The sequence below is a fragment of the Trichechus manatus genome, unplaced genomic scaffold (assembly GCF_000243295.1).
Source record: "Trichechus manatus latirostris isolate Lorelei unplaced genomic scaffold, TriManLat1.0 scaffold00010, whole genome shotgun sequence".
Classification (NCBI taxonomy): Eukaryota; Metazoa; Chordata; class Mammalia; order Sirenia; family Trichechidae; genus Trichechus; species Trichechus manatus.
The window spans coordinates 30,753,211-30,767,810 of record NW_004443946.1 but is presented as its reverse complement, the minus strand read 5'-3'; the positions used below and the strand labels follow the sequence as shown (position 1 = coordinate 30,767,810).

The window sequence follows — 14,600 nt, the reverse complement described above, 5'->3', positions numbered from 1 at the left end:
AATACCCTTGTCAATGCTTACCTAATTTGACCTCCCATAGGATAACGCTGAATAACGGCAGATTTTATTTTCCAAAAATGGCTACAACAATATCTACCATCCTACATAACTCTTCCTGAATGTTGCCACTCCCCCATTAAGAGGTGCAGTCTATTTCTCCACCCTTGGAAACAGATGGGGCCCTTGTGACTCCTCCAACCCATACAGCAAAGAAAAAGTAATGTTGTGTGACTTCCCAGGCTAGGTCATAAAACTATGATGTACTGCCAGGCTTATTCTCTTGGGAGACACACTCTTAGAACCCAGCCACCATGTTGTGAGGAAGCCCTGACAGCCATGGAAAGGGCCACATGGAGGAGAACAAAGGCCCTGGCCCACAGCTCCATCTGAGCTCCTAGCCAACAGCCAGCACCTATTTGCCAGCCAAGTGAGTGAGGCAGCTTAGAAGTAGACCCTCTAGCCTTCAGTCAAGCCACCCTAGCTGGCACTGCATAAAACACGGGTGAGTCATCTCTACCAAGCCCTGCCCAAATTGCAGATTCATGAGCAAAATACATGGCTGTTGCTGTTTTAAGTCCTAAGTTTTGAGGTGGTTCATTATGCAGCAATAGATAACTAACACAGTGCTCTCTTCTTGAGATTTTTCAGTGATGTAGCAACACTGCTCAATTCTGGTTCTTCTCCAGTCTCTGACTGTGCCTTGTTAAGTGTCCTTTGTGAATTTATCCTCCCTGGCTCACTCTCTAAATGATGGTGTTCCTCAAGGTTCTTTCTTGCCCCTTCCTTTTTTTTACTCTATGCACATTCTCCAAGTGATTTCAGCTACTTCCCCAGCTTCAGCAGCCATGAGTACCCTTATGATATACCCCAAATCTGTATTTCCAGCCTGAATTCCAGACCGACAACGATATTCTTATCCAAAACTACTGACCCCACAGAGTTACTCCATCACCCATTTCCCTTTGCTCTAAGATCCATCCCAACACCCCTGCTCACACAAGAAACTACATTTTCCAGGCTCCTTCTCTAGCTTGCTTCCAGCTAGGTTCGGCCAATGGACAACACTGCTGGAATACTGGGGGACTGGGTAAGGTGAAAAGCCAAGGTATTTAATGTTCCCCTCTACCTCTGCCTCAAATAGCATCTCTGGCAACAGCTGCGTCTCCACTGTGACGCCAACTCCCAGTTGACAGGTTCTATGTTTATGATCCAGTTCCCAATCAGCAAGCTTCCACCAGGTGGCCCCAGCACCTGGGCTCCAGAGAACCACCTCCCTAACTTGTCCCTCCAACCTTGAGGGCGGCAGTGGCTTCTGGCTGTTGGTTATGTCTAGACTATCTCACCTTCCCATTTGGCTTCTCAGCAACTCTATCCCCTTCGAGCCCAATTCTCTGTTTTAAATTCCCTCTGTTTGAAATACCTAGGGCAATTTCTTTTTTTCTGATATGCATGGTTAAAGGCACCCAACTTAATCATTTAAGCCAGAAATGTCTTAGTCTTTCCTCCTCCTCATTCATACCAGTCATTGACCCTATCCCATATGAAGCCAGTCGCAGATCATTTTGTGTCCGCATAATTCTATCCCTTGGCCCCATTCCTCCACTCCATCCCCATTACACTGCCTTGGTTCACACCATTATTTCTCTCCCAGACCACTGCAGCAGCCCTCAGTGAGTCTCCCTGGCCAGTCTTTCTGCCTTCCAATACATTCTTCAGATTGCCAACTGATTTCTATTCCTAATGCACATCTGATCATGATACTCCCCTGATTAAAATTCTTAAATGGTTCCCCACTGACTACAGGAGAAAATCAGACCAGCTCAGTTCCACAAATGCATATTGAATGTTTACTATGGACACCATTCTCCACGTTAGCCTGGAATACAAGGCCCTGCATGTTCTGGTCCTGCCTACCTTCCCAGCCTCATCTCCAACCATTCACCAGCTTATACCACTTGAACTAATTGAAGTTCTCCAAGCAGACCCTGTTCCTCTAAGACTCAGGGCCTTCACACACGCTGGGCTGTCCTCCCCCTGCCCGGCTATCTTGTGGGCTCTTCAAGAGTGCACTCAAGTATCACCTCCTTGAAAAGCCCACCATCAATCCAGGCACAGAGCTCCATCGCACTTTGCATCCTTCTCTTTGACAGAGCTCAGGCCCCACCCTGTGGCCATCTGTTTACGGACTTGTCTTTCCACTAACCTGAGTGCTCCCTGAGGACAAAGATGGAGCTCAGTAACTCTTGTGTTCCCAGCACCCACCTGTTGCATGTGCAGAGGAACCCTAGATGCACGTGTTAAACTTAAAGTGAGTTGAAAGAAGAAAGCTAGGAGTCCAGAGTGAGGGAAGAGAACAAAGGAAAGGGAGAGAGAGAAGAGGCAAGAGAAGGAGGAAGAGGGACATGCTGGCAGGTTAAACAGATTGCTAACCTCCACATGGGGAGTGTTGGTTTCAGTCCCGAGCACCAGCCACTGGCTAGTTCACCATCTTTCTTCCATGTTCTGGGGCTGGAGCTAGAAAAATCCAGAGCAGTCTCCAGTAGGGCTTCTCCTAGGGCCATTTTTTTTTTTTTTTTTTTTTATTGTACTTCAGGTGAAGGCTTACAGAACAAATAGTTTCTCATGAAACAGTAGTACACATGTTGTTTTATGACATTGGTTAACAACCCCACAACATATTAACCCTTTAACTTCTCAACCTTTTTTTTTTTTTGGTGAAAATATACATAGCCAAAGATACACCATTTCAAAAATTTCTACATGCACAGTTCAGTGACATTGACTACGCTCTTCCAATTGTGCTGTTATTCTCACTTAAGATGAAGGCTTATAGAACAAAATAGTTTCTCATTTAACAGTTACTACAAATGTTGCCCTATGACAATGGTTAACAATCTCACAACACATCAACAATATCCTTACTCAATCTTGGGTTCCCTATCACCAGCTTCCTTGTCCCCTTCTGCCTTCTGGCCCTTGTCACTGGATTCCTGTACCTCGTTAGTCTCATTTGGTTTTACGGGGCTGTCCACTCCCAGGCTGAACAGTGAACCTTGGAGGTAACTTCACCCCTGAGCTAAAAGGGTGTCTGGGGGCCATACTCTCGAGGTTTCTCCAGTCTCCTTTAGGCCAGTAAATCTGGTCTTTTTTTTGTGGGTTAGAATTATGCTCTACATCCTTCTCCAGCTCTGTCCAGAACCCTCTGTTGTGATCCTGGTTGGAGCAGTCAGTGGTGGTAGCCGGGCACCATCTAGCTGTACTGGACTCAGTCTGGTGGAGGTCTCCTAGGGCCATTTTCAGGCATGTAAGCTTGTTCATTCAAAACAAGTATCAGATAAGCAAACAGGCAAAGTACACAAACATTTCTGCGTGATCTGTATGTCATTTTTGTACCCCTTGGTTGTCCACAGGCTCCATTTTGTTATAATTTAACAAATTAAGATGTAACTTTTCTACTCTCAAGAAAATCACCTTTGGTTCATCTCATTTCTACAACTTCTGCCTTGAAGTCTCATTGACCCTAGAAGCTGTTCACCCTGTTCTGAGACCACACACAGACAGCTCCCAAGGACAAATATGGAAAAGCTGGCCAACCCAGCCATGAGGTCCCAAGGTCGCAGAATTGTCATGACACCTCCTTCACCATGGTCTCAAGCTCTCCTCTCCCTACTCTGCTGCTCAAAGGGCCACACCCCAACCGCCAGCCTTGAACCAGTTTAACCAAGGCTGCTGGATCCCAGTGAAGTGCAGAATGAGGACAAGGGAAGGAGGAAGGGGAAGGCTCTTACCTCCATCAAGAGAATGTCCTTCGAGCTCTGAGCTTGCACCTTTGGGTGCTGGACCTTCACGGCCACTGTCCGCCCATCACGTAGCACTGCCTTGTGGACCTGAGCCAGGGAGGCAGCCCCCAGAGGGGTGTCATCAAAGCTCACAAACAAATCGTGGATCTGTCAAAAGTGGAGAAAGGGCAGAGCAATTGAGAAGATGACCTAATTCACTAAGAGGAAGACGGGCCAGAGTCAGCACTTTCCAATGCTGACAGAAAACGGATTTTCTGCTTTATGAGTTCTGTGTGCCAACCCAGGGCCTTGCCTGGGCCCTTTGCTGCCATGGAGATTCCCACTCAGGCATATGGAGAGGAGAGGAGCAGAAGACACCATTGGAGGTTATATCTTCATGCATGTGAAGCATGAAGTACTGTCTAGAATGTTCAGAAATGTACATCATTTGCCCATTTAATTATCTACCACTGTACCTCCTGGGCTCTTACATATGGAGAATCAAAAGTAAATACATCAGTTCCTCAAAAAGTTAAACACGGAATTACCACATGACCCAAGCAATCCCACTCTTAGGTATATATCCAAGAGAACTGAAAGCAGGTACTCAAACAAATCCTTGTACACAGATATTCACAGCAACACTATTCACAATAGCCAAAATGTAGAAACAACCCAAATGTCCATAGCAGATGAATGGATAAACAAACTGTGGCATACACATACAATGGAATATTATTCAGCCATAAAAAGGAATGAAGTACTGATACATGCTACAATGCAGATTAACCTCAAAAACATTATATTAAATGAAAGAAGCCAGACAGAAACAGTCATATATTGCATGACTGCATTTGTATGAAATATCCAGAATATATAAACCCGAAGAGATAGAAAGCAGATTGGTGGTTGCCAATCTGAGGCTAGGGTTGGGGTGAGTGAGGAGTGACTGTTTAATGGGTACAGGACCTTTTTTTTTTTTTTTTTGGAGGGATGAAAATGTTTTGGAACTGGGTAGAGGTGATGGTTACATAATTTGTAAATGTACTTGCTACAGATTTTTCAATTGTGTCCCCAAAAATTATGTTGAAGTCCTAACCCCCATACCTGTGAATGTGACCCTGTTTGGAAATAGGGGCTTTGTTTTTTATGTTAATGAGGACATACCACGGTAGGGTAGATCTAAACCTAATCCCTTTTGAGCGGTGTCTTATAAAAGAGAATAGACACAGTGACACACACACAGGAGGAAGACAGACACCATATGAAGATCCCTCAGTAAGCCAAGGAATGCCAAGGAACGCCAAGGAACGCCCAGGGCTACTGACAAGGAAGGATCCTCCCCCTAGAGCCAATCCATGTCCTGATTTGGACTTCTAGCCTCCAAAACTATGAGACAATAAATTCTTGTTCTTTTAAAGCCACTCGCTTGTGGTATTTGTGTTATAGCAGCACTAGGTAACTAAGGCATTACTAAATGCCACTAAATAGTATACGTTAAAATGGTTAATTTTATGTTATGTGAATTTCATCTCAATTAAAAATAATAACAGATTACATGTAGTGGGGTTGTTAACCGTTGTCATAGGGCAACATGTGTACTGTTTAATGAGAAACTATTTTGTTCTGTAAACCTTTATCTAAAGTGAGAATAGCAGCACAATTGGAAGAACGTAATCAATGTCACTGAATTGTGCATGTAGAAATTTTTGAAATGGTGTATCTTCGGCTATGTATACTTTCACCAAAAAAAAGGTGGAGAAGGGAGAATGTTGACATGTCATGGGGTTGTTAACCAATGTCATAAAACAATATGTGTACTGACTGTTTAATGAGAAACTATTTGTTCTGTAAACCTTCACCTAAAGTACAATAAAAAAATAATAACAGAATTGGGCCTAGGGCAGGCCAAGATAGGCATCAGACAGGAGATGTTCCAATTCCACCAACCTGGAGAACTCAAAACCTCCAGGCCAAACATGCCAGACACAACAGCCAACTCTTGTTCCTGCCTGAGCAGCAGTCTCCACATGGGGCTTCAAGCCCACTCCCAGTCCAGCCACACGGACAGAGACCCCAAGGCTGCAAGCCAGAAGCCCTGCTTTTGGTCCTCACCTGCCTTTGCTGTATCTCACTTTCTCTATGAAATGGAAAGTATACTCCTTACTCCTCCATTTTCTCTTCCCTTCTTCCTTCCCTCCTTCCCTCTCAGGAATGTCATACCAATTTTCTTAAAGAAAATTTTTTTTCTGATTTGAGTGATCACATCCACATGGTCCAGAATATTCCACCAAATGGGAAGGAGGTCCCCAAGAGCTTTTTTCTAGATTGCCCAAGGCTAAAATTTCAATCCCCTCCATTTCTTCCCTTTTAAACCTCTGTATATCCTCCAAATTCCGGAAAAAAGTCGACACATTCACACATATCCACGTATAAGTGTGTACGTATACAACTAGTCACACGCCTTCCCCCACCCTCCCATGCTCTCTCCTCCCCTTGGACTTCAGAAGTCATCTGACCACGGCCACCATCCCATTGTCCTGTCTGCCACGCTGCCCCATCACTTTGCTAATCTCTTCTCATAAATCACTCCCTCCAGCCCTGTCATCATTTTTGTTGATTTCACTGAACTCTATCCCATTTATCAACATCCTGCTGAGGCCAAAGACCCAGACAACACAGGGAGGGGCTAACATTTTTCTGTCACAGGAGATGGGTACAGTATTGGCTTTTCTGTGCCCCTTCTTCTCACTGGGTTTTTATTTGTATCCCCTCCCGATGTCTAGTTCCCCCTTCTCCTCCAACCACAAGCTTGTCTTTTTCCCTCCTTCTGAGTTCCAGAATCCCTAAGGGTAAGATTCTTCCATGTCATCCACCCCAAATCACCCTGGGTCTCTCAGCATAAGAACCCTTTATTCTGGACCTGGGCCTGGGACCATCGTCCCCATAAAACCCATTAGAACATTAGCTCCATGTACAGGGATTCTTATCTGTTTGGTTCACTGTTGAATTCCCTGTATCTTGAACAGGGTCTGGAACTAGCAGATGCCAGATAAGTATATATTAAGCGAATGGATCTACTATTCTCTCCATTTGGGGAAAACCAAATAGACTCTTTCTTCTCTTTGATTTTAAAATGACTGGACATGCTTCGATCCCCAGAACCTTCCTGCAACCATACTCCTATTAATTCAAAGACCTCAAGTGTGTAACTTTCCAGAATAGTCAAAGTACATATCATCTGTAGTTTTACCCAGGTGGACTCTACCGGTTACTCCAGCATAGCTGTGAGACCCTGGCCTGGCCAATCAGAAAACTGAATGCCTCTGGCGACAGTGATTGCTTCAGAGATGGACACGTGACTCAACTGGTCCAATCAGACTCAACTGTTTTACTTTTGTTCAAATTGGAGGAAAAGAGAGTCTCTCTGCTGAACTTGAAATTAAAAACATAAGTCGAAGCTGCCTGGGGTCACACAAGTAGCAACAAAGAGGATAGCAGAGCCAAGAGACAAGAGTAAATCCTGGAGACAATGCTTAAGCCCCTGGATCCAACCATGCCTGAGTACCCATTCAATGATTCCTCTGTGTGTGTGTAAGTCAGTTTGAGTTGGGTTTTCTGTCACACACAGCTGAAGGGGCTCTGACGGATACAGTGTTCTCAGGTCCCAGCTGGGATCAATGAATATAGGCATAGAAGTCAGCACCCACAAGGGGCTCAGTGCATTTGAGTTCCTACCCTCTCTTCACTCATTTGCTGGGACAGGGTCCAGCCACATTCCCAGCTGTTGCATGATGAGATCACCCTCGAGTTGCTTTGGAATTGCCTGGTGGTTCCTGCAGGAGCACCAGCTCCAGAGGAAGGTGTTTTCTGGAGCAAAGCTGTAAACCCAGACCCTCATCTCCCAGGCACCTGGAACAGCCCAACCTTCCTGCTGCACAATGACTTTAGGGTCATCTGACCCCACTCCCACCCACGCCTCAGCCTGGCTCCCCAGGGACATTTGCACATTCTCTGAGAAGGCCAGTCAGTCTCCAAACCAGTGTCACTGCTGGGACATTGCAAAGTCATTGCAACCAAAGAGTGACATGGTATAACTAGGGCTACATGGCCAGACCAGCTGCCAAGAGCATCCTGTGGGGAGGTGGAGGAAGGAAAGGTTGTATCCCAGTCTCCCAGGTGAGAGGAATCCTTGTCCACCACACGCCCAAGGGACAGAAAGGGGGCCTCCTACAGTTCCCCTGCTCCCACCAGGGGGATAGAGGGGGCCCCAAGACCCCATCCAAACCCAACTGCTAACTCAGCACCCTGAACACGGCCCAGCTGTGAGGACTCAGAACAGGCGCCCAAATCCCCAATCTTACCAGAGGAAGCAAAAAGAGCCACAGGAAACGAAGATGTGCCACTCATGGCACAGGGAAGCTATTAGGCAGATGCCCTCGTTCCCCACCCATACCCCACACCCACCTAACACCTCCCCAACCCCCCACACCCCCAGTCATCCTTTCCCTCTCTATCAGGAAACAAGTCACATGCTCACACCCTCCTGCACGTACACACACACACACACACACACACACACACACACTTGATTGCTAGTAGATGTTCCTAGCTCGCTTATTAAAAAGGTAATTAAAGATTGGTGCTGCAGCCTGTAATTAAATATGAATAAAGTATCTCCAAATGGAACCTTGATTCAAAGTGTTCAATGGAAGTACTTTATGCTGATAGATAGTAAGGAAAAATAGGCCCTGTCCCAAAAGCAGAATTATACCCCCTTTGCAGCTGAAACAAACACCAAGCCCCTCCAATCAGGCCTCGGCCCCCAGCCCTTTCAGGAGAAAACCATCAGCAGAAACAAACTGCAGCATTTGCAGCAATTAGATTCAAGCAGGGCCCTCAGCTGCCTCCAGTCACTCTCGGAAACTTCTCTCCCTTTCTAAAGCTTTCTTTTCCCTATTCCTTTTTTTCTCCGGGTCTGCTGGCAAAATCAATTAAGTAAAACAAATGCATTTTAAAATGACTAGTTATGTGCTTTTTAATTACTGTCGGCCCATGATTCAAATCTATCGATGTCTCTGTCTGGAGAAGGAAAAATAATCAGGAAAAGAATTTCTCTAGCTTTGTATGGTTAGGTTTGTGTATGCGTGTGTGTGTGTGTGTGTGTGTGTGTCTGCGCACATATGTTGGGGGGGGTTTCTTTTTATGAACAGAAAAGCATCAGAGAGGTAAGAAGAAATACACGTCATCCCTGAGGGGCTTGGCAGACAGGCAGTTAAGACTTCAGCAGGCTGGCTTCAGCTGGGGTCTGGGAATCAGGAGACCACAGGACCTCACACCCAAGTTACAGGGCAGAGTGAGACTCAGAAACTCAGTTGTGCAGCTTCCCACAAAGACAGTTGTTATGGATTGAATTTTGTCCCCCCCCCCGCCCCCCGCCCAAAATATGTGTTGGACTCCTAACCCCTATACTTGTGGATGGAACCCTGTTTGGAAATGAAGTCTTCTTTGTTATGTTAATGAGCCACATCAGTGTAGGGTATGTCCTAAACCTAATCACTTACTGGTTATAAGCAGCAGCACAGACACAGTGACAAGAAAGCACATAATGGGGGAGACAGAGACAGATGCCATGTGAAGATCGCCAAGGAATCGAGGAAAGCTGGGGCTAGAAAAGCTGAGACAAGGATCTTCCCCTAGAGCTGACAGAGAGGGCCTTCCCCTATAGCCGGTGCCCTGAATTCAGACTTCTAGCCTCCAGAACTGTGAGAAAATAGATTTCTGTTCTTTAAAGCCACCCACTTATGGTATTTCTGTTACAGCAGCACTAGGTAACTAAGATACCAGGCTACTGGGCAACGTTTCCAAATGCCACAACGAGCAGCCAACCACTGGCCAGGGTCCTTATTCAGTCTAAAATAAGGTGACAGGAAAAAACAAACAAACAAAAAACAGTTGCTATCGAGTCAAGTCGACTCCAACTCATAGCAACCCCATGTGCATCAGAGTAGAACTGGGGATCTTCTGGAGAGGCCACTATATGGATCCTGGGGGATTTCACTTGGAATCTCAGCCAGCCACACCAGATTCTATAGCCTAGCCAGCCTCTGGCCCTGCACGGCTCACCACCCACAGGATGGGGGATGTCCTGGATTCTCCCAGATGGCCCAATTTCAAAGGTCCAATCCTGTTGTCTCCATACACATCAGGCCAAATTGGGGTTCAGAAATTACATGACTGTATCCATAATGACCCTATAAGGTCGCTATGAGTCAGAATTGACTTGACGGTAATGGGTCTATCCATAATGCATCTAACAGACCCTGAACAGCCTGGCTCATGGTGAAAAGACGAGCCTGCCCCGATGCAGGTAAGCCCAGGCCTACATGCCAGACCAGGCAGTTCCCATTTACAAGCTGGGGAGACTGCCCAGCACATGTGAGCAAGAGCCAACTCAGGCAGGTTACTATGGCATCAGCAGCAAACAACATCTGGCTCCTGCTTCAAGATGGCCCACCCAATGTCTGGCTGGGTGCCAGCTGCCATCCACGGGAGCCCAACGGGGAGAAGAGACAAGTCCCCGTCTGCCGCTAATGGAAGTGGCTGGAGTGAGCCTCACCCACTCGCCTCCCCACCCTGGGCCTGAGACAGACAAGATGGCTCTATTTAGCTAGCCTCTGCAGCACTGATGTCTGACTTGAGAACACCCACCAACATGTCTCATATGACTCCTTCTGTTTGGAATCCATCCCCTCCATTTCTCAGGACCAGTTGCAGGCACACCTACATCTTACAGCTTCCCTACCAGCTGATACCCCACTTTGCTGCAATCCCTACTCCTCCCCCTTAAACATGCCTGGGTTGTACCCTACCTCTTTAGGGTCATTCCTATACCTTCTAAAGTGACATCTGACAGTGATAACAAATATGTGGCACATGCATGCTCATTCTCCTCTGTGGTGGTTTTAAAATATGTTCACAAGTTTTTAAATACTTCTCCCTTCAAAAGGTAGAGCCTATTCCTCTCCCCTTGAGTGTGGACTGGACTTAATGACTCACCCCAGATGAAAAGAACATGGCAGAAGTGACAGTGTGTGACTTTTGAGGCTAGGTCATAAAAGGCACTGTGACACTGGACTAAACCAAAGCTAAGAAGCTTCCTCAATACAATCAAATACTTTGAGAGACAGAGTAGCAGGGATGCGGGGTCTGGGGACGATGCTTTCAGGGGACATCTATGTCAATTGGCATAACAAACCTTATTAAGAAAATGTTCTGCATCCTACTTTGGTGAGTGGCGTCTGGGGTCTTAAAAGCTTGCAAGCAGCCATCTAAGATGCATCAATTGGTCCCAACCCACTTGGAGTAAAGGAGAATGAAGAACACCAAAGACACAAGGAAAGTAGCGGCCCAAGAGACAGAATGGGCCACATAAACCAGAGACTTCATCAGCCTGAGATCAGAAGAACTAGATGGTGCCTGGCTACCACCAATGAACGTCCTGACAGGGAACACAACAGAGGGTCCCTGATGGAGCAGTAGAACGATGGGATGCAGAACTCAAATACTAGTAAGAAGACCAGACTTAATGGTCTGACTAAGACTGGAGGCACCCCGGAAAGCATGGCCCCTGGTCTCTCCATCACCCCAGAACTAAAACAATTTCCGAGGCCAACTCTTCAGACAGGGATTGGACTGGACTGTGGGACATACAGTGATACTCGTGAAGAATGTGCCTCTTAGACAAGTAGATATAAGAGACCAAAGGGGCAGCTTCTGTCCAGAGGTGAGAGGGGAAGGCAGAGAGAGTTAGGAGCTCGATGAATATTCATGGGGAATCAGGGGCGGAGGGGAGGAGTGTGCTGTCGCAGAATGGGGTGAGCGGTTGGGGTCTCATAACAATGTATGTTATAAAAAAAAAAAAATTCTGTATGGAAGACTAACTTGAAATGTAAACATTTAATTACATCAATAAAAAAAAAAAAAAAGGCACTAGACTTCCTCCTCACTTTCTCTCTTGGATCGCTCACTCTAGAGGAAGCCTCCTGCCATGTCAATGAGGACATGCAAGCAGCCCTAAAGAGTGGTCCACATGGTCAGGAACCAAGATTTCCTGCCAACAGGGAGCCATCATGGAAGCAGATCCTCTAGCCCCAGCAGAGCCTTCAAATGACTGTAGCCCTGGCCGACATTTTGACTACAACCTCATGAGAGATCCTGAGGCAGAACCATCCATTAAGTCACTCCCAAATTCCTGACCCATGGAAACTGTAAGATAACAAATGTTTGCCACTAAATTTGGGGGTAATTTCTTTTGCAGCAATAGCTAACTAATACACCCCAAAAACACTTAAGCCAAACATCACTAATCAATCACAACATTCACTCCTACTGGGCCCAGAGAATGCCTCAGAATCTTTCTCAACACAGGGCTTCAGGCAGGCACTACCAATTGACCAGAGTTGGTATATGAAATGAAACCAATTTTAAATTCTTTAGCCCAAGCCAATCATCAACAAATAGTTATGCAGGCGAGTCATGTGACAGAAACCATGCTAGGTACATGGGCAAAGAGACACAGTCCCTGCCCATGGAAGACTTGAGTTCAGCAGAATGTCCAAGTGGAAGAAGGCAACAGACTCTCTGAAGAACATACCTGCATTTTAGCAGGGCCTGCTGGAGACAGTGCCCCTGAACACTGCTGTTTCACCCAGTCCTGAAGGGGATTTCTGGCAAGATAAGAAGAGGGGACCTCCAATATCACCTCTGGACCCTCAGAGGTCAGGAAGAGGCCAAGGCATCCAAATGTCCCCTCTCCACTCCATGTCTGGGCTTCAGCCCCACTCGCCAGCTGCCCTGCCACAGAGTGGGAGCTCCCAAGCTTCCCACTCAGAGCAATTTATTATAATAAAAAATAATGCCAGTAACAGCTCAAGGACACACAGACCTTGTCTTCTGTGGAGTCTATGTTCTTTCTGGGGTTCTAAAGGATCAAACAGTCAGTTCTGCATAGCCATTAGCTATTGCTATTGCCAAGCTGAGAGAAAGAACAAAGGGCCATCGGCAGAACCTGAGGCCATTCTTGCCGAAGGTCAACCCCAGAAATTACAAAACAGTGTTCCCATCTAAATTGCTGCTAGGAGGCCAGCCCAGTGCTCAATGCTGACCAATTTGCTGAAGAGCCTCCAGACACAGAGTAATTATCCACCTGGCTCTGCCAAAGGCATTACAGGTCAGACCAAGCTTCCTTCTTCCCTCGGGATGGTGACAACCTGGCTGGCAGGTAGGGAAGCAAGAAGCCAGGGGCAGCCACACTCTAGCGTGGCGGTGGGTGTGCTCCTTGGGACATACCCAACAGCTGGTCAGGACAGTTGGGCCTGAGAGGCATGCAAGCTCTGGGTCACACCGCCCAGGCTCAAGTCCTAGCTCCACTGGGCACCAGCCTGGGCAAGTTACATAAACCCCCTGTGCCTCAGTTTCCTCACCTGTAAAATAGAGATTTTAGTACCAACCTCCTAGGACTTTTGTATGAAAGGGTCTAAAATAGAGCCCATAGTAGGCTCCCAATAACTGTAGCAGGAGCAGTGGGTACTCCACCTGATGCCTCCAGTGAGAAGAGGCAGAGTGGTATAATGCAAAGAGCACTGGACAAGGAGTCAACAACTCCAGGTCTCAGTCCTGTTCTGTCAGTGAGTGTAAGCCACCATCCTCATTTACCCAGAAGACTGTAATGGCCTCCTAACTGGCCCACCCACTTGCGTTCTTATCACCTCCAACCCATACGCCACATGTAGCTAGGGGAAGTTTTCCAAACCTAAGCTGATCATAACACTACTCTCTGCTTAAACCAATTCACTAACCTCCCATAACTAAAATCCTTAACATGACCCACAGAGTTGGACCCTGCCCAGCTCCTGCCCCATCTTCTCTGCCCCTACTGTCTCTGCTCTGGCCAGATGATTTCTCTCAGCCACACCCTCCCACTCCCCCCACTGCAGGGACTTTGCACATGCTGTCTCTACTGCTTCCCTTTCCCCTCCTCATCAAAGTTACTCCCACTCAACCTTCAGATCACAGCTGAGCTGCCCCTTCCCCTCTGTATATTCTCAGAGTTCCCGTGCCCCTCCTGGAGAGCAACGGCCACTGTTACACTTTTATTTCCGTTTATATTCACTTAATCATCATGCTGGGCAAAGCAGACGGTCAGCAAAAAAGAGGAAGACCCTCAATGAGATGGACTGACACAGTGGCTGCAACAATGGGCTTAAACATAGCAATAACTGTGAGGATAGTACAGGACCGGGCAGCGTTTCATTCTGTTGTACAAAGGGTCGCTATGAGTCAGAACCGACTTGAAGGCACCTAGCAACAACAACAATCACCCTGTTACGTTCAAGACTATAGAATTCTTCCAGTTTTGGTCAGCATTGTATCCAAGGCACCTGACACATAACTAGTGTTCAACAAATACCTGCTAAATGAATAAATGGAGCTGAGGTTAGATTTTTCTCTATCCTCTTCTTGACAAGAGGACTTTGGGGACTTCCAGCTGATCCAGGGTAGCTGAAACACCTCCCAGAAGTGGCTACAGTTCCTTCAGGGTGACTATAGGAGGGAGCTTCTTAGTGCTGGGCACCTCGGGAATTGTGGGTAGAGAGACTGTATATGTGATAATAATGATTAATAAAAAGCAGCTAAATACCCAGTGTGGCTGGCCAGCCTGGGAAGCCATCCATTAGATCTGTCATTCATTAGAGGTAGGGGAAGGGGCAGTCCGATCAGATCTCCTCAGCTTAAGCAAACTTTCTGTAAATTGTGGGC

At 46.7% G+C, this 14,600-nt stretch overlaps 1 protein-coding gene across 1 annotated transcript in view; it reads right to left on the bottom strand.

Moving 5' to 3' along the window:
- Positions 1-14,600, bottom strand: part of ADCK1 (aarF domain containing kinase 1) — a 133,356-nt gene that overhangs the window by 48,123 nt on the left and 70,633 nt on the right. The window contains exon 4 of the mRNA XM_023726124.1: positions 3,789-3,947. Within this exon, the coding sequence (XP_023581892.1) occupies positions 3,789-3,947 (159 nt within the window). The remainder of the gene's footprint in view (positions 1-3,788; positions 3,948-14,600) is intronic.